Source organism: Camarhynchus parvulus, chromosome 8 (assembly GCF_901933205.1).
Source record: "Camarhynchus parvulus chromosome 8, STF_HiC, whole genome shotgun sequence".
NCBI lineage: Eukaryota > Metazoa > Chordata > Aves > Passeriformes > Thraupidae > Camarhynchus > Camarhynchus parvulus.
The window spans coordinates 13,118,924-13,140,193 of record NC_044578.1 but is presented as its reverse complement, the minus strand read 5'-3'; the positions used below and the strand labels follow the sequence as shown (position 1 = coordinate 13,140,193).

The window sequence follows — 21,270 nt, the reverse complement described above, 5'->3', positions numbered from 1 at the left end:
TCCCCTTTTTGTTCAGATTCCTCACCTTAGGAAAAAGGCACTGGGAGGAAAACTTCCAACCAATCCTGAACACATTCAGGCTTTTAGTTTAAGCCAGTAGCAATGCCAGTGACTTATTTGTGCTGACATTTCCACAACTGTCAGTAGTAGGTGGCTGCTGCCCATACACAGCCTTTAGCACAGGACTTTCTGTGAATCTGAGCTCTCATGCACCTTTTGTAATAAAAATACTTTTATTGGCAGCTGGGGACATGATTAAGAGGTGGAATTGGCAGCACAAGGGTAATGGTTGGATTTAATGAACTTAAAAGTCTTTTTCAACCTAAATGGCTTTATGATTCTTGGTTGGTTCTTCTGTCTTCTCTGAATGTCAAGTGCTGTCACCAGCTTGTGCTTATATGCACCTGTATGCTCGTACACACATGTATAATGACATATAATCATCCTGGCATGCAATCATTCTGACATTTTCCATTGGAGAGAACTACTATTAAGAACTACGGCAGGGATTTACTGCATTTCTTGAAAAATACAGCAGCCATTTGGAAAAATTCTCAGGGCTATTTGACCCCCTGAAAGACAAGGAGATAGGGAATCTCCAAATAACTGAATTGTTTCATTCTCCTTCAAGTTATCTTTCTGCTTTTTAACGCTTGTTTACAGAATTTAAAAACCCCAAAACCTCTAATTGCAATGGGTAGTTTCTATTTGCCTTAAATATTATTAGATAGAAACAATACTACCTGAACAGCAAAGTGGCAATCACAACATTTTTTGCAGTATATTCCTCTCTCTGTATTAACACAGACATTCTTCCTCATTAGTCTACATACCATGTTAGTATACATACCACGACATGTATATTTTTACCTTTGTGTCATAATTTTGTAGGCGTCTGGAAGGAAGCATTCTGTGTTCTCCATCTGGAAGGGGTCAGCATCACAGATCTTGTCGTCTGTCCGTCCGTAGTTGGCGCTTTCTATCATGATGACATCGCTGCCGGGACACCGCAGGTCGATGGAGTAGCCTTCGCAGGAGAGCTCCCTCCTCACCAAACCAAACGGGAGCGCTGCTCGGCTGAAACCTTGGGAAAAAAAAACAAGGACAAAATGGGGCTGAGCCTAATGGACACAGTGAATTGGACTATTCCTTTTCTGCCACCTAAGCACCAACTCTCGTGTGCTAAAGTGCAACTTCACACAGTTTGACCTGGTACCATGTTAAGTGAGGCGTCTTTCATGGAACTGTCACATCCCTACACCATGGCTGCTATGTTCTTAATCTGGGAAAAGAGGAAATTCCCTTTCACTGCTTCTAATCCTGGGCAGGGCAGACAGTGGTGCCTGTCTGCATGGCTACACTGCACGTTCCAGTTTCCACCTCTTTTCTCTCAGCTTCTGTCTCCAGTCCTTGGGCACAGTCAGACAGGCTGTGTCTGGAAGCAGGAAGCAGCAGAGCAGGCAGGATTTGCAGAAGTGATTTTAAAAAAGAAAACAATACAACCACAAAAAAGCCCAAAGCTGTAGTTCCAACTTCCAACTTCATTAGTCTTTTTTGCTTTGTGTCTCCCTTTCTTCAGGAAGAGCTGGTTACTTTTGCTTAGCTATTTTGTGACCTCAGCATGGACATGATCCAAATATACATGCTGACACTTCACCTAGTTGAACTCCAGTGCTCCTTACTGTGTCTTTTACATAAACTTAACTACATACAGATAGGATTTTGAAACAAATACAGAAATTAGCACTACCAAAAATCGCAGATGTGTACTGTATTAAACCTCCCCATTTCTCACAAAAATAATACATTTAATTTTAATTTTTAACATGCTTTTTTCTGCTTAATAGCATCCCTAAAAATAAGTAACTTCTCCAATGAAGCAGTATAAAATACTTTAAAAACAGAACAAGGTTCAGCTATTCACCCAGATGCTTAGTCTTTTAGAGACATTTTTTAACACAAAAGAATATATTACATCAGAATAAAACTATCTGTATACTACAGTTTCTTGTATACAGTTACTGATGGATTATTATTAAACAGTATTTCTGTTTCTTACAAAATTGTGTGACTGGGTAAACAAGCTGGGCAATATGGCAGCGTTAGAAATCTATTTCTTTAAAATATTAAATCCCAAATTTTCAGGAGAACTTCCTATTTTTTAAAAATGCCTTCATAATACAGTAACACAAGGCCATTAATATTTCTGTGCAGGCTCTTGGAGACCAGTTGTGACAGCAAAGAGAAATAGCTGCTAAGTATGGAAAGTTGGAGCTCTGTGGGTTTTCGAAAACGAAGAAAATAAACTTTTCTTAAAAAGTATGATGCACTGGAAGAAGCAAGGAAGAAAGCACCTAAAAAATCAAGAACAACTTGAGATAACCCCTTGATAGTAAATTTTCCCATGAACCAGAGGCTATCATTTTTTCTATTGAATTCTGTGTATTAAAACTCCTACTATATGCAGATGATTATCTGTTAAGACAGCAAGAGTTTTTTCTAACGATCATGCGAGTATAAGGATGTGGCTCCCTGGCATGAACTTGCCCAGCCACAAGGAGAAGAGTTGGCCAGAGCCCAGTGGCCAGGTCTGCCTTTATATTCTGTGGAACTATATCCTACAGGAAACCAGTACTGTTACTGGGCCAGTATGCTTCAGTATTTGTTAACAAGGGAAAGAGTCAGTGCAGTGGAAAGCATCAAGTTCCACCTCAGATTCACTCCTGGCCCTCAGTGTGGCTGCACATACCATGAGCAGTAACAAACACCATGATTTCAGGCTTGCTGAGGTGTCATGGGCTGAGACCTGGAAAGAGCTAAAACACAAATCCATCCCATTAATGTCCTGCATGTTCCTCCCGTGCAGCAAATAATACAATGAAGACAGAAGTCACTCACAGCTCGGGGAGGGGCACATGCAGAGTCCCCACCCCACCTGAATAGAGCAACTCCTTTAATTAATTACCATCACAACAGCCATGGTGGGACCAAATATAATGCTGCTAGTCACTGCCATTCCTACATCCTACTACTCCTGTCAAATCTAATGCCATCCCCAGGAAGCCCATCCCTCGTGCTGGCAGCAATGGTGCCTGTATCTCCTGCACTCAGCTGGCATTCCATGGCCTGCAGCACCACCATGGCCTGGCTGGGGGAGTGCACCCCTCTCACACTATTTGAATTTCCATCAGAAAGAAGGGGAACTGCACCTACAGCTGTCCAAAGAGGTGTATGCACCAGGACAGGAGGGAAGGGGCATGGGTACAGCTGCTGAGGTGTGAGTGGCTTCGTGTGCAGCAGCAGCTCAGGACACCTATGGGGCCAGGGCTGACAAAGCCATGCACAGCTCCCTGGGACCAGCACTAACCCCTGCTGTGGATCCTGCAGCACAAGCCCCCCTTCTGCTAGGAAATACTCTGAGTTCAAACACAAGACTTCTGCAGTTATGCTACAGAGAAATCAGCAGCCTGCAAATCTTACTTCATCATCTATGGCAACTGCTATAATGACTATGAATGTGTTTTATCCTGCAGTTTTTCCCCCTGCAGGCATCCACAAGAAGTTCTGTATCAGGACAAACATTAAAAATATTAGAGCAAGGTTAGATCACTTTGCAGGCAACAGAGGACACACCTGAGATTGCAACGTAGGTGTTACATTGCAAAAGCAGCAAGCAATAAAGCAAAACAATGCAGTGTGTGTTAGGTGGGAATGCTGCTCTAAGAAATCTCTGTGGTGCAGAAAGAATTTTAACTAAATAAAATAAATAAATTCAAAGTCCACTAGCGGAGCTGCTATGATCTTTATGCTGAAGCTTTATTTGTAATTTTTTCCTATCACCAAAGAAAAAATACGTATATCAACAAGCAAAGTGTAATTCAATCCATCTTGCAATCCTGACAATCGAAGAAAGAACTTGTGGGAGGCCCTGTAAGCAAAAAATCAATATTGCAGCTTTGTGCCGTGCAAATGTGAATACTGCCAAATAGCAGTGCTTAGGGTAAAATGAACTGTTTTGCTCCATTTTCTCCTCTCTGAACAAATGATTTTGAAACGACAGCTTTTTTTTTGGAGCTATAAAACGTCAAGCAATAACTCCCTGTGCTTCAGGCAAGTGATTGGAATAAATACCTCTTGGCAACAGGTGCAATGACTTAGGACTGAAATTCATTTACATTCAGGAGATAATTCCTGATAAACAGATGCACTGCCACAGGATGGAAGTGTGAACAACCAGCGTCTGAATGCTTCAGCATCCTTCCAGAGTTTTTTAGACCTAAGTATGCGGCTCTGTCAATAATCACTATTGTCACCAGTAACTTTGTATCTCCAATGCAATTCCGCAGGAGTATTCCCAACACTGTATTTTCTTAACCAAGCTGCATTAAACCTGCTGCTTGCCTTACCGAACCTGGAACAAACCTACTTTGTTTGGCTGTCCTCCGGCAGCCGAAATCAACATTCCTCCTCTTCTTGCTGATTGCTTCGAGGCAAACTGTGCCCTGGATGACACTGCTCCTGCTGTCTGCCACCCAAAATGCTCCCCGATTGCAAAGGCCTTTTGGTGCCTGGGCTGGGACTTCCAGCACAACCTAAACATTAACTCAAATAAGCGTCTATTACCCAATGCAACATATGCTGTCTCTGATTCACTCATGCTTGAGTATATTAATCAGTGCTGTATGCCAATTTTTAATTTATTTTTTCTTTGTAATGGAAGAAGATTAACACCTAATGAGAAAAAAAAACATTGTTTCTGTCCTGCTGACCGTTTTGATTATAGAAAAGCTTCCTGGCAAACATATGTTTCCTGCACATTTTATGTGCTCACAACTTAGTTGAGTGCAGGCTCTTTATTGAAAGGAGCAAATAAACTGCTTTTGTGAAATCGCATTTCTAAAAAAAAGGTAGAGAGGATGCTAAGTGGCAATATTCATTCTTTAATTCTTTATTGATCAATCCATATAGGAAAGACAAACTGAAAGGAAAAATCACAATCAAAATTTCTCCTCTGGTATTTTAATCTATGAAATGAAAAGTACAAGTCCTGTACAAGAACCGTACTTCAGAATCATGTTTTGGAAATGTGGTAAATTCAAATTTGGCTAAAAAATTTTAATTTAAGTTTGCAAAGCCTTATTTACCATTTCACTGTCTTGGTTTCTTCAGAAAAACGATTTCTCTTTACAAAGATAACCTAAATTTGTCAAAGCGCAAAGAAAAGTTAATAATTCACAGCATCCTGCCCACTAGCATACCATGTTTTTGAGCTGTCAATAATAAGAGAGTGTGCTAAGTTTGGTAGATAAAAGCAAAAAAGCACCACCACATTTGAATGTTCATCGAATACAGAGGGAAAACAGTGGAATGTAAACAGGCTAACATCAGTACTCGACATCAGAAGCAAGGAACCTTTGATTAAAACTTAAAGCACAGAGAAAGTCAACATGGAAGTATAAAATTATTTCAAAGAATGAAGATACTGGAAGAACTGAGAATCCAAAACAAATCTCTGCAGAAATAGCTATATATGTCTCTGTGAGCAAGGAAATATTGCTTCTTGTGTTATTTGGCTGTAACAGAAAGGTCTTTTGAAAAGAGCACATCTTTTCAAACAGAATGTTTACAGTTGTCTCTTTCACAATCTCTTTTATTTTACCATATCATGCAACATGATGATTTAAGTTCTACACGAGATGAAGTGATGTGTCCTGGGCAGCATTTCAATAATATATGTTTAACAAATGCAAAGCCCAATGAAAACTGTGCTGAGAATCCTCTCCCTCTCCACTGAAGTGCACACACGCACACACGGGAGGGTGCGCGAAGACAGCTGAACACACTTTGCCATCTGAAAATCATGCAAATGCTCAACATGGGCGCCTCAAAGCTTTTGTAATTCCTCAGACATGTCTCAGCATCCTGCAGTTTCTAAAGAATCCCATGAACTCTGTCAAGGGAGACTTTTCTCCCAGTCTCTCAGCACTGTATATATTTCACACAGACAAGCATGTTATTTTGTTAAACAGCTTTTAAATTATCCAACCCTGGTCAACAGAACGCTACCAACTACTACAAAAGACAGAGGCAATTTAAATGACAACTGTGCTTTCTCATTCTATCTTTGAAGGAAAAAGTCATTCTGGCAAGCATGTCTATTAAAAGATTACATTGGCACAGTAAGAGCTTCTGACAGTGCACAGAGGTCTGGAGTTCACAGCTCTCAGCTCCTCTTTCAGGGAAACCCAGCAGCCGTGCACAGCCAGCCTGTGCTGCAGCCCAGCACACAAAACCCCACTGTTCAGTCGGGGTCAAATTAGGCAGGAAGTGATGGTTTCAAAAATATCCTCCTACAGCTGGATTCTCTACCATTTTATGTATATACTCCTTCTTGTCAATTAAGATGCTGAATGGAGCAGACATCAGGAGAAAAGGGATTTTTTAGTAAAGGAAAACTATTTTCTACTAAGAGTTTTTTAAAACTCATTCATAAAAATGGGATTATCTCAAAACAAAGTACATGAAAGTATCTCATTATTTGAACTTTAACAAAGAGGCATAGAGTCCTAAGGAGCAGACCTGACCATTTAAATTACACTGAAGCCAAGCAACTTCACTGAATAAATGAGCTGTGAGGGGAGATACTTAACACTGGTTTCTAGCATTCTGCTTCTCAGACATTTCATATTTCAATTGCATAACTAAAGTCTGGAAGCTTGTCTCTTACCAAATGGATATATGAATTCCTATCAGTAAGAGCTTTTAGAAATATTAAGTTACTAGTGAAGGCTTTTTATAGTATTTTTTTACATGTTATTTGAACATGATTTAGCCTTTTAAAAAATAAAAATTTTAAAAATATTTTAAAAGTTTGAATGTTTTTCAAAATTCAGTGTGAGCAGCAAAATGAAAAGAGCATGTAATTTTCTGTAATTATATACTTAATATTCAGTATACATAAACATAAAGTACATATGTCTGCTTAATGAGATTCAGGAGAGAAGCCAGTTACACCCTCTGACTCACACCAGGATGGGTCCTGCCTTCCAGGTTCACTGAAACTTATTACAATTTTCCTTCTATGTTTTCAGTCTCCATGCAATTCTCAAATATAACCCTGTGAGGCTCTCTTCAGCAAAAAAAAGAGTCAGGGCTTACCTACTTTCTGCACCTTGTTAAATGATTCAGCAAAACCTAAAGTGAGCAGCAGCATCTCAGCCTTTTAATCTAACAGCGTCGATCCTTCCTGTGTACTGCTGGCAAGGATCTCATTTAAATTCTCCTAAACAGCTCTCACCCCTCATTCAGAAGGGCAAGAATGTGTCTCTCTGATCCAGCAGAATTAAAGGGCTTTTTTTGATGGTGTTTTTGTTAGGGTTTGGGCGTGTGTGAGGAGAGTGTGTGCACTTTAATAGCAGGAGAGAACAGAGGGCAGGGATGAGTGCTACACTGACAGACCTGCAGAGCACAGTCCTTCAGTCACCTGGAACCAGAACAGGCAGACTGCAGCCATGCACACATCCCCACATTAGCCCGGTATGTCTCGACCCTACTCTGAAGGAACTGCCACTACTGGAAAAGAGATAGTTTGGTCTTCATGCCCATTTAATCCTTCACCTGCCTGCTGAGGCTGCCATTAGAGTGCTAATTAATGCTAAACTGTGAAAATGGGCTTCTGCACTTTGAATCCAGCCACACTGAAACTGGAGAGAAACCACTGATTCCTTTAATGAAAGTCACCAAACCAGAGCCTGGTTCCTGGCAGCATTTTAGCAATGCCTACATACAGCAGATGGAAACCATGTGATCTAAACTTGAAAGTCTAAATATCTAATGTAAAAATACATGTTCTTCAGTTCTCACTTAGCGCCACATTGTATTCTCATATGTATGCACCTTTCCCATCCCTTCCAGTGAAGCTGTATGCATGAGAGCAAAACTTTGCCCTCTTGATCTAAAATTATCCCAGTTTAAAACAGTACTCATCTGCCAATGATATTTCTTTTCTTTTGCCAGCCAGATGTCTGTTCTCAGGCTGCAAGAATCTCCTTCCTTTTTTCCTTCACATCATACACACTTGATCCTCTGCCAGCTCACAAAAAAGCACTCTACCCTTTTCTTTCTTGCCATTAAATACATTGCATCTTCAAAATTTCTCTAGGCAAGTAAGTCCCATGGTCTTTGTAAACCCGCCCTGCTGAAGGTTATCTCCAGTTTACCTACTGTGAACTCTCTGAGCACACCACCTGTCAGGAAGGAGAAGCTTCTGAATCAGAAACAACCTCTTAAAAAGGGAGGTAAGACACACAAAGGCTGATGTGTCAGAAATGTTGTTTCAACAGGATTTCCCGTTGAATTATTTCCTCTGCACAGGATACTGGTAGAAGAATAAAAATAAATACGCTTTTATTTGCTATAAAAGTGTATCTTGACAACAATTTATATTTCCAGTTATCGCAATCATTTTTTGATTGGAAACCGTGTGTTAGGGAGGGGCAGAGGAAGAGGAAGAAAGGGCAATTTCCATCAGCAGTATTCAGAGTGGCCAGCTGACAAAAGAACTGTTTTCTTTCCATCCTTAAGAAACCCAAAGCCTTGTCACCTCAGAGGCTGAAAGAAGCCATGCAGAGATGTATCATTTCCTTGGGAATATTTGCATTGGTGGAAGCCAAATCATCCCAGCAGGTGACATGCTGGGGGCTAATAATAACCCTTAGTGTCCTGTGTACATCGCCTTCTTAGCAAGCTATACCCTACCCTATGTAAGAAAGTAAAACATTTAATCTCACTAAGATACCTGACAATTCTGGCTCATTTTAAATAAGATTTAATTCTATAATTGCTGTGGGTTGAAAACACCAAATACAGCCCTAGTGCTAAAAAAATAATAGATTTAATTATCATACAATTGCTACCACATGGCAATATTTGAGATCACAACTGCAAACTTAAAAATGGGACATTTTCTTGTTTACAAACAGAATTACATATACATTAGAAATGGAATCAAGAAACAATATAAGAGTTCATATACTCTCCTTTGTTTCAGTAAAATGATGGGGTGGAGTCAATTGTCACAGTATAATTTATAGTGGAAAAGTTATGTGGTTAATTTTAATGATGGCAAGCTGCTTAAAGAGTGCTTATGAGCATGCAAATAGCACAGCAACCCCCTTCTTGTAAGTATAGCTTCAGAAACATTTCAGAGAACTCAGGGGTAGAAAGTAGAACCCTTGGAAACATAAAGGCAAGGATCCTGCAGATGAAATCAAAACATACAGTCATACCTTTTGAAAACAAGAGGAGCCATGTGATGAATGTACTTTAAGGTAAATGTGCCATCACTTTAAATGTTCCCATAAGTAGATACAAGAGCAGCATGCAATCTTGGAAAATACCTGTCAGACTGAAAGGCTTTCTTCCTGACCTTACCTTCTATGAAATATTTGTGGATTTTTAAAATACTATTATAGAGAGGAGAAGGATGTACTACACAGTTTTTACAGTGTACTTAAGGTTCTGGCACATTCTGTGAATCATGAAATAATTCTACATACATACTTAAGAGAATCCTCTGAATAATAAATTGCATGAAGAAAGGAAAACTATTTCATTTTTTGAAACAAGGAGGTAATTAAAAACCTCCTAAGGAATATATGCAGTTCTGACATGCTCCCTGGGCAGCAGGGAGTAAGAATAGCAACACAGGTACCATTTCCAGAGTAAATAAAGGAAACAGGCACCTTTTCCACCAGTCAAACTGCTGTTAATCACCTGTAAAGGAACTGCATATCCATATGCCTCATTGCAAACATGAAAGACAAGGGAGATAAAGGGACAGGATAATTAAATTCCACCTAGACTCAAATTCAGGGCTTCTGAGTTTGAATTCTGGTTTTCAGTCCTGGAATCTGTGTCTTCCTCACCGACCCTCACAATGTGTATGGCAAGAATGCTCTCAGCTTTTAGAGAACTACCTAATGAAGGTTCAAATGAAATAAATGAAAAATCAGGATCCTTGAAATCTCTGAGTACTAAGACAGTAACTATGCAATTTTCCATAATCATGCGAAAGAGTTCCATATTTAATACTGTTTATATTAGAAAGTAACAAGAGGCATGAACAGGCACTGTAGCACAACACAAGAAGGAAAACTTTGCATTTCCTGATTACTTCAATTTAGAAGCACACATCTATTAGCTGAAAGACTGTGTTTTTAAAGCTCTGCATTGATCTTAATGCAACCCATAATGAAGGCAAGGGCTAGGAAAGCTCTTCACCACACCCAGGAAAGAAATATCTCTTAGGTGCTCAAATATAAACTCAAAACCAGCAAGACAGAAATGCTGCACCATTACTACAGATGTGAAAGGTAATATTCCCAGTAATTAATCTGCATGGTGCTTCACCATCCCAGATCAGAGTTATCTTTTTAAAAACTCTTTCCCCGCATATTTAAAGCAAGTATATCAGGAGACAGCTGTGAAGCAGAGAAGATCTGACTGCTCCACTTTTTTTCCACACCACCTAAACCAAGGCTTTGCTACTGAAAGCATGGTGTTCTCCTGATCCTTTACTGAGGTGTACAAACAGGCAGACCCGGCAGGCAGAGGGGAGGGATGGATCCTGGCAGGAAGAGGGGAGGGATGAATCCTGGCAGGCAGAGGGGAGGGATGGATCCTGGCAGGCAGAGGGGAGGGATGGATCCTGGCAGGCAGAGGGGAGGGATGGATCCTGGCAGGAAGAGGGGAGGGATGGATCCTGGCAGGAAGAGGGGAGAGATGGATCCTGGCAGGCAGAGGGGAGGGATGGATCCTGGCAGGAAGAGGGGAGAGATGGATCCTGGCAGGCAGAGGGGAGGGATGGCTCCAGAGCTCACTGCGGGGCCAGGGCAGCACTCAGTGCCCAGAGCTGTGCACACCCAGGGCACTCTGCTCTGCACTGCCCACCTCTCGGCCCTGCTGCTGCCTTCTGCAGCGCTGAGTGTTCTTAATCAAGGTAATTTCCATATTGAGCTCAGAGCATGATCAAAGTGGCCATTATGACAGTGTAATTGAGGAGGGAATTGTTAATCTGCTGGGGATGCCAAGGAGGGAAGGAGAAGGTTAGGGGTGTCCAAAGGCGGCAGGAATGAGCAGGTGTTAGGGTAACTATTTAAATTAGGCATCCTGACACAATCATTTATAAAAGGGCTTTAGACTCCTTGGATGGCACTACAGCTGGATATTTTATCTATTCTACTCAGTAAGCAAATAGCATTTCTTTTAGTCCAAACAGTGCCTTTAGTAAGTCTGCAGTACTGCAAAGTGAGCTGCATTTAATTAAACTATTCTCTGCAACTTAAACAATGCCATAGTACTACTGCAGTGCCTTTTCTATCTCTGCCACTGCTGAATTTGACCTCCAAATCCTTACTGGGATTCAGCAATGTGTGGCCCACTTTATCTTTAAATATGCAATAAAGGCAATGTTTGAGCTCCAAAACCAAAAGGAACCCTATTTTCCACAATGGTTTTCACATACACAAGCCTCTAGAAGACTACGAGGGCACTTTATGAATCAAATGCAAAATACAGAAATAGTATTATCTCCCCCTGAATTGCTGTCATCTCTGAAGGATGTGTTGAGCTCCAACATTATACAACTCTTAATAGTAGCAATTTTGTAGTATTTTATCTACTTGAAAATAATAGGGAATTTTAGGTAAGCAGAATCTTAATTACCTCAATTAAGTTCTCATCCTGCATCAGTAATATCATTGGGAGCTTTGTCATTAACCTCAGTGAGTGCAGGACAGATTCTTTAGAATTTAACCTGGATACTCAATATTCTTGTTCTAATGAAAAATGCATTAATGAGCTTCATTAGACTACTCAATTTTAAAGAAGCATCTTCCCTCAGCAGCCAGCCTCCCTCAACAGCCTAATGGGGCACTGGTGCATGAGTGAGCCAGAACTTGACACAAAGAGTGTTTAGGTCACTCTACGTCTTTTTATTGACTCAGTGAGCTTCACGTTCAGCCCACCACGGGAAGAGCAACACCTATTGACTCACTTCAGGAACTCCCTGAGGTGGAGATGCTAAAACGTGTATACACTTTTGAAATTAAAACTGGAGTGGTACAGCTGAAAGACTGTATGCAGTGAAATAAACACAATTAAACCAAGAAGTCCTCCCTATAATTAAAAAATGACACAAGTTTTCTACATAGTCTGCACAGAGGATCCTCAATGCATTTCAAACACTACCTTTTTTCCAGTCATCTACTGGGACACATTATGGGAAAACCAGTGATCTTCTGTGACCTTCATTTTATTTTATTAAATGCAGCAGACTCCTCATGCTGAATACGAAATAAAAAATATGCAACCTAGGAAAGTACTTTGAGAAAAAATGCCCTTTGGAAGACCCAATTTCAATCTTGATGTATAATGATACAAATTTGCCAGTGACATTTGAATAAAAATCTCTATTATTTATATTATTGTGTTCAGACTTCTATTCTGAATTACTAAATTTAGAATGGGCACTGAAGATCACTATTCAGTCAATGCTTTATAAACATGGAAAATATATATTAGAAATACATCTCAAGTTAGAATAGACTAGCTGTACTCCCCAACTTTAGCCACAATTTAGGAGATACATTCCTTTTCAAATAGCTATCCAACTGGTAGTAGAAAAAGCTCCCAAGTATCAAAATACACTCTTTGTTTACACAACAGTGGCTGATGTATTGCTAATAAAGCCTTCAAGGAGAAAATAATGTGAATCGCCCGAGCAAGGGAAACTGACACTAGCAGATATTTTATCTTTCCCACAGCTCTAAGGACAATTGAAAAGTATCACTTGTTGCAGTCCCTTGAAAAACTGGGTGGGGGAGAAGGTTAGGAGGTCTAGTATTCCTCCTAGTAAGTGCAGATTAACAAGTCACCACCCAACATAACATCCACTGAATTTCAGTTATCTTGCTGTCTGAGCAACCTGACCAATATTCCAAATGCTAAACACAGAGCCAAATTTGTAGCTGGTTTAGAGCCACATCAAGGTGGGATAGGTGTAGCTGGTCATAGCAATAATGTGGGGGTATTCAAATTTGGAAGGGAGGGGACTTATGGAAATCCTTCTCCCTAATTAAATCAGAGAATGAGAGTTTGAAGTGGTAAATAATAAATCACAAAGAATCCTCAATCTGGTTGTCAAGGAAACCAGTATGCCTCTGCCATAATTGCTGTGAGCCCAATCTTGCCCTCTTTGACATCAAGCCTTATCATGCATTCTGGTCAGAGACTGAGAAAGTGGCTTTTCTATTCCTCTCAGGCAGAGCTGGGGCTCGCCGGAGCGGGGCCGCACACGGCGGCTCTCGGCGCCATCCGTCCCCCGCCTGCAGACAGGGATGGGGATGGACCAGTGAGCTCCAGCACGGCCCCATCAGCTCCTCGCTGAGACATGGGACAGCCAGTCCCAGCCAGCCAGACACTGCTGTGCAATGCCACAGCAGCTGTGTTTACTAGGAGAGCATTCCTAATTTACTGGTGCTAACATCTGCAGCCTGGTTATCACAGCCTGTCACCAGTCCTCGGTATTTCCAGCTCCCTTGTGCTCCTGCTCCCTTAAGCACTTCTGGAAGCAGGAATCAGCCATTTGTTTCACTCATGGACATGCAAGATACTTATGAAAGAGATGAAGAGGGAAAGGGAAGTACAAGACAAATATGCTTTCAAAAGCACAACAAAATAGATTAAAAATTGACTCCATGCCAAGTCATTCAGATAGCTCAATGCATCATTGTCTTTTTCCTCTGCGATGATAATTACCTTCTATAAACATATCCAAACTTGTTTTTTCCTTCTGTTTCTGGTGTAATCACACATGGCCACTGGACAAGCACCAAACTTTGAGCATAAGCAATTCTCAGTGCTTCAACATCAGGAAGGCCAAAAAAGGAGGATAACTATATTAGTGTCTCTATCTCATCCTTCAAGAAATCCTGAAGCAGATTTTAGAGGAAGTATCTTCAAAGTAAGGAAATAGGAGGAACAACAGGCAAGTACATTATGTTCCCAGCAGACTTAATGGAAAAGAAAATCTAGAGATACAGGGAAGAATTGTGAGAATGAAAAAAAAAACCATAAAAACTCCCTTTAAGAAATACAGAGAGAAAAAGACTTCCAGAAAAATTTCCTGTAGATTCTTTTTTGAATCTTCTGCAACTAGTTGACTGGTTCCTTGCTGTTTTACCAATGGATAAATCTTCTTTCCATTCCTAATCTGTTCCAAGTAACAACCACTAAAACCATTTCCTTTAGTATATTTTTATAAATTTAATATTAGCAAAATATGTTAAAAGTAGTAAGACTGATACACCCTTGTGATTTTAATCCTTTGTTGTACATTATTTCATTAGAATTAATGATCTCCATTTCTTTCAGTATATAGAGAATGTAAAAGATTCAGCTCAAGACCCAGGTTTCACTGGGACACTGGGGATACTCACTGCATAATTCCAAACCTTCATGTTGACACCACATTTGGGTAAAGGTAATTTACTAATTTATTTTTATCTGTTTTTACTGAAAGGGGTGTGCTAACAGCATTTTCCTCTGTCTGCTCAGCTACTACTCAGAGATGGCTATTTAGTTTTATTGACTCTAGCAACTGGCATCTTTTTTTGTTAAGTTGGTAGATAAACCAAACATCTCCTCAAAACATATGGTGAGACACAATTTTTCTACTGTAATATTCAATTATTCAAACATTAACTAAGGACATTGGTAAAATCCTTTGTTCAACAGATCTGGAGACATGCAGTGCATAAAAAGTAACAAATGTGTTTGTTTCAGAGCAGGCTCGATGGAAGCAAACCAAACTCTCCTCCAAACCCAATCCAAATCCTTTCCATATTCTTCTTCCAAGGAAATATAATGCTGGTGTTTGGTAGCTAAGAGAGCTTGAATTCAACTTTGACCTTTGTTCCAAAACAATTCATAGTTGCAGAGTATCATGAGATAATTCAGGCTGAAGTGGATTCCTGCCTCTTCTTATATGCTCAAAATAGTCTTTAATCCAAATGCTTCTTACAGCTATAAAACTTAAATCACATATAGGAAGAATTATTCCTACATAATTTAAGAACTGAAGCCCCTCTAGTTGTCATCCCAGTTAAAAAGGTACAATTATGGATTAGTTGCAACCAATTACAGTAATGCACATTACTCTCTGTATGACTGTATATGCCTCTAAAACTTGATTGCCTTACCAGAAAAAAAAGATAATAAAAGTTTCCATCAGAAAAGATAACACAGAAGTAAATGATTGAGCCATTTGAGTATAAATACATTCATCTGCAAAATACACATGTACATCCATCAGAAAAAAAACAGGCCTGTAGCTGATTTACAGATAATTTACTATGGCACACTCTTACTACTGTTTCATTCTTATTTGAAAAATTAGTCTGGATTCCTGAGCACAATGACAGGAACTAGTTTATTTTTATGTCTCTTGCTAAATTTCAGTGATCTTGAACCTTTAGGGCTAAACATCTCCGTGACAATCTGTTTTTATCATCCAAGAGTTTCACACACCTCAAGATTCAAAGAATGGTGTCACTGTCTTTCCCTGTGACACATCATGCTGGAAAAGAAGTTCAATATTACCCAGGACCTGCTCCATCATAATCCACTGTGAAAAAAATACCTCTGTTTCTTCTGTTGGTAGGAAGCCATAATAAGCTGATATTTCTCCTCTGAACAGTCTTCCAGGTGGCCAATTTGATTTGTCAATTCTTTAGAATTTTTATGTCCTTTGAGCAGTATTCTATCCACTATCTTTTGTCTTCACCTTTTTGCTTAGACTCCTGCAATTTTGAACAAAAGCTTTCAAACCTCTTATCCTCTATAACACTAAATTCTGGACTTCAATAAGCTTTGCTATTATGTGGGGAGTTTTTGAAGAGCATGATTGGCTCTTCTTCTGAATCCAGCCTGCTACTCACACCGCATGAGCCGGAACGGAGGCAGTTTGTCCTGTAGCTGTGGGAAGCAAGGGCGTCCCGCCTCTGGCTGTGCCAGCCTGCACCAGGCAGCAGTGGGGTGCTGCTGCTGCGCTTCTGCAAACTTCAGCTCACTGCCTGGCCTTCAAACCACTCAAGAGCTGTGCTGCAGGGCTGAGCACTGCCTGCTGGGCACTGCCTGCTTGCGGAGGTTGGGCGTGGTACCACTAAGCTGGAGATAAGCAGTTTCTGAACAATTCTGAACTTGAATGCAGTCTTAATACATCCCTGTATAGCTGAAACATCCACAGTTGTCTCCTGCTGTAGTTATGAAAAATGGTTATTAGTTCTAATAAGCCTAAGCTACTTTTAGAGAAATTCTATCTCCAGGCTTCATCACCTATCTAAACACCCTCATTTTGCCATTACCAGACATTCCTCTATGAAGAAATACAGGCAATGCATCCTGCATTTCCTCACAGAATACCAACCATATTAGCAAAAAGGACTGGAACCAAAACAGGAATAAAAAAATTAAAGGCACTCTGAAACAAACTAGTCATGATACTTATTTATAGGCAACTTATTTATAGGCCTCTTTCTGGGAGAGTAAGACGAGACTGAAACTCCAAAACAGCTAACCATAGTAGTGCCCATTGTGAAAGTTACAAAACATTAACTTGAGGAAAAAGCTCTGCGTGCAGGACAATATTCCACTGACACTTTTCTTTCTTTCCGTGGTCCTGGTCCTTCTCCTCCCAGGTACCTGACAGGATTAGATACAGTTCACAATGTCCAGTTGAAAACAAAAATTTTCTTGGTATCAAATTCAATATAAAAACCTCCTAGCTGCACGGGACTGATAATTTTAAAGACTACTAGGGCTAATGATTTTGAAAGACAAAGCATTTCTCATTGTCATGACAATCCTACAGATTTATAAATCAGAAACCCTTCAATTTTTAAAGTTCTGTTTTAGGCTCTTCCTGTTAGCCTTTGGACACCAAGGCTGTAACAGCCACAGGTGATGGCATATCAGTAGACAAAACAAGGGTTATCTCACCTCAGTAGCAGAGAGAAGCTTTACCAGGCTTTCCCATCATCTTCCTTCACCTGTATAGCAATAAACCAGCCAGTGGAGCAGACAAAGGAGCTAAATTTGTGCAAGCCTTGCTCAGGAGAGCTGCTGGAACTAGGACACTGAAGAACATCAGAGTGGAGGCAGTGTTACCAAGAAAAAAAAATTGTCACTAATATGAAATACCTGACAGTTTGGAGTCTATAGCTTGATCAGTTCTGAAGGTTGTGCTTTATGAAAAGTAACCACTAAGACACCTGCAGAATAATCCAATGAACTGGAATCTTGGCTTCCTTTTTTTTTTTTCTGAAAATACCACATTTTTTCTTAGGCTTGCCAACAGTTTGAACAAGTAGCCTTAGAAAGGTGTGATTTAATAAACAAACATACAAAAAATTAGCTTGTGAATTATAAGTACTTGAAACAGAATCTGCTGTGCCCACAATTCATATTAACATGGTAAGCTCTTACAGAATGCCTTTTCAAGGAAAGAAATATATTCCTTGTGTGTTCAAGTATAGAGCCATAAACCATATGAGACCCTATTTATTTCAAATTTCCCATGATGCCATTTACTCCAGCTTTTAACCTTTTATGTGACATTGAGCTATTTTACAATCATAAAATAGTAGGGAAAAACGACCTGTTAATTTGAAAGGGACACATTACAACATCTCTCCCCGGCGCTATAATATTTTAATTTCTTTTTTCCAAGGGAAACCAGTTGGAAAGTGACCATCTGCTAGTCTCTTAGCACTATTCCAGCAAAGCAATGCACAAAATGTCCTCCTTCCCCAGAAAGAGTAGGCCCATTAACTGAAAAAATTTAGGATATTGTCATGTGAGTTTAACAGATTGATTAACAACAAAATTTAATCTCCATTTCTTAAATTATTGTTAAATGTACTGACTATAAGATGATGATATAAAACTGCTACACATTGTATGACATCTAGAGCAGTATAAGAAATCTGAACCTTTCCAAGAAATAAATCAGTATTATCGAATTTCCTATGCAAATTGTGTTCTTCTATTTTGAGTGTTAAACTAAATGCAAGCACACTTTACAAGTACAGTTCTATTTCTCACTTCAAAATACACAATGTGCTTTGGACACTGGGTAAGTTTTCAGTATCACTCAAGGTTTTGAATATTTCAAAACAGTTGATAACGGCAGTGAAAGAGGAAACTCGACAAGCTCTCCATGCTGATAAATATAGAACTTTTTGGATGAGTAGCGCTCAATGGAGCCGTAATCTTGGCTGGCACCTGTACATGATACTGTAACACATACAGCTAGAACTGCAAGTTTGTGAGAATAAATTAAATTAAATTCACATTCATGTTAGCACTTTAAAAGATGTTGTCAGTACAACTTTGTATGCATGCAAGCCACTGCACTTTTGAAAGTTTTACCCTTAATGTTTAGAATTCAAGCACACTGTCTCTAAGGGTTAGGAGATACACTGGCTGCATCTTAGTTGGCCTTTATCCACATTATTCTCATCAGTACCTCCTCAACATGCGTAACTAAACTGCAAATTAGGCTGAAAATAAAGTAACTACACTTCAAATTGTTAAATTCTAAATGAGTTTCTTGTATCTGAATTGTGAAATATAGCAGATGTCAAACGCCCTTACCAAAATGTACTCCACAGTTGCCTTAAATCTGCACTATATTTTACTTTAAAAGCATTTTTCCTCTTGTTCCTCCTCCTAGTCTTTCTCTCCCTATGAAAAAAAAACAATCAAGCAATTCAGGAATTTATACCAGTAGCAAAATACTTGCTAAATATAAAAGACAGTTTCTCGCTGTTTTATGGAATAAATAGATCTTTTTGATCAGCAATTAATGACATAGTAGTCATATCCATTTGCCCAATAAACGTGCAAGTCTTACTGCTTTCCTTATTTTTATTTATAAATTTCATAATGGCAGTAAGGCACTTTAAACTGCATTTCTCAGGGAATACTGCACTTTGGGGACTGTTAAAAGTCACTTTGCCTTCAGCCTTTATCACCCTACGTGAGGTACAATAAACACTGAGAAATGTGCTGCCTATTGTGCGCCTTGTTATAAAGTTTAGGTCCAGCAATTCTCCTGTCCTTTCAGTTTGAATTTCCTTTCTTCCCAAGCCTTTCTCAGACATGTTCTTAGCCAGTCTAACTGATTCATCCTAATTTTAGATGACAGACTGAGTTGAGCAGTACAGGCTCAAGTTATGCAACAGGCTCATTCACATGGCTAAAACCTCACCTACTGCTTATTCCATCCAGTTGTGGCTAGGGAATACTGCTCACTCATATGTTAGACTTTGGACCTTTTTCCCTAAAATATTCCACTATTCCATAAGAAATTTCCTGTGCTCTTTTTCAGTGTCCAGTTTCCAGTAACCACACATTGCCAGGCCTCAATTAAGTCAAACAAACCTTGCTCACTATGTTTCTCAGGATCCAGAGCACACTTTTAATAGAAATTCAAGGAAGGCTGTACATCACTTATGTAATTTGTTTACCACGAGGAAAGACAATCTAGTGGTATTTTGCAAGGTACAGAGAAAAGTTCTAGTCAAGCAGTAAACTACAAAAGCTAATCAGAAGCCAGTGATCCTCCAAATTTGCTAGGATCCCATGCAGATGTTCAAAAGTCACATTATCTACAATTGCCTTGGTTCTTGGATTGGCTGAATCAGACAACAGAAGGCCAAGACTACAAACTTGCTGTGAAAACACAATTGTTAATTCTCTACATGGCTCTAATACTCATACAAAAACCCAAGCATGCACATAAATATGCATTTATTTGCTGTTATGTTAATTTTGTTAAAAACCATCAATAGTTGATAAGCTGAATAATGTGTGCAATTTTGAAAGGCTTTGCAAACATAGATGTCTGACTTGACCTTATGACTATTTTCTCCTTCAGGCAAACCAATATTATAACCAGAACAACACGAGAGGATGAACATTGTTGGGGAGTTGCTCACTGTGCCTGTCATACCCCGTTAATGCAACTTTGATTTGCCTTTGTTCTGACAGTAGCAAACAGCTGCTTGTAAATGAGCCACAGTCCCTGGGCTGCCTCCCATTATTCCACACTTTTGTTTGACAAGGTCACTTGCTGTGGGGATTTTGGGGAGAAAGAGTGTGCAGCCTATGGAATTAGAGTTAAACCACAGGCAACCCAGCTTGAATGCTCTTATTATATTTTTTTTCATAGCACCAGCAAAGCAAAAATAACAAAGAGAAAATCTTTTACTCTGTGAGCAAGTCAAACTTTTCTTTTTCCCAGTGTTCATTTCATAATCCTAAAACTATCTTACAAAAAGCAAGTCATGTTTCCATAAATCCCCTTTCATTCAAATCTTAACAGGATTTATATGAAAGATGTATTTAATTACAAAACAGGATTAACAAAAACAGATTAATATTGTTTTGTTCATCCACTGCTACAATTCATCAGGAGACAATACTGAGCTATAGCTAACAGCAACTCCAACAAACACTGCAAAAACATGAAGAAAGAATCTGATTTATGCCAGTTTTCACAGGAAATTGATTTATTTTTGATAGGAACCAAGGCACATTGGTCTTCCAGAAAGAAAAGCATCTCATAAGCAAATTATTGCTATGATAGCTGTCCATATAAGGGCAAGCAGACATTTCCCTGGCTGGGGTTTTATGACGCTGAATTAAACTGTAAGATCAGTTCACAAAGATATTAGGATAGTACCTGGTGCTATCAAATCATCCCTGAACCTTCATTTTCCAATTTGACCTGTGATCTTAAAGGCGGTGAAAGCTGTCATTTAGGATAGCCTGTTTCTTTGTGACAACTGTTGCTTTTGAAGCCACGCATAAACAAGGAATAGGCAGCAAATATTCAAAGGGATGGTTGATGCCATAGGAGGAGACAGCCAGTGGCAGTCTGCAACCACAGATGAATCACTGCAGTGTGCTTTCAAAACTTACAAGTGAAGAGAAAAGAGCTACTGACTTTAAAAATGCCTTTCAGGCTCTTCAAGAAGGGTCACTGAAAACAATGAATGGAAATCAGTCCAAAAACCTCCCCCAGCAGCCAGCTAAGCTATTCCAAAGGGACAGCCCCAATTGTTCAGATTTTTATCTCATCAACCCAAAAAGTGACTGAGCTCTTCCTGCCCTGAATCGTTTGCTTCCTAGTTCTTTGTTTCGCCA

General features: G+C 39.6%; 1 protein-coding gene across 18 annotated transcripts in view; it reads right to left on the bottom strand.

Annotated features, from left to right (window-relative positions):
* The window catches only part of ADGRL2 (adhesion G protein-coupled receptor L2), a 383,827-nt gene that overhangs the window by 70,678 nt on the left and 291,879 nt on the right, over positions 1-21,270 (bottom strand). For all 18 annotated transcript variants that reach the window (XM_030953164.1, XM_030953165.1, XM_030953163.1 and 15 more), the window contains one exon: positions 871-1,084. In XM_030953164.1, the coding sequence (XP_030809024.1) occupies positions 871-1,084 (214 nt within the window). The remainder of the gene's footprint in view (positions 1-870; positions 1,085-21,270) is intronic.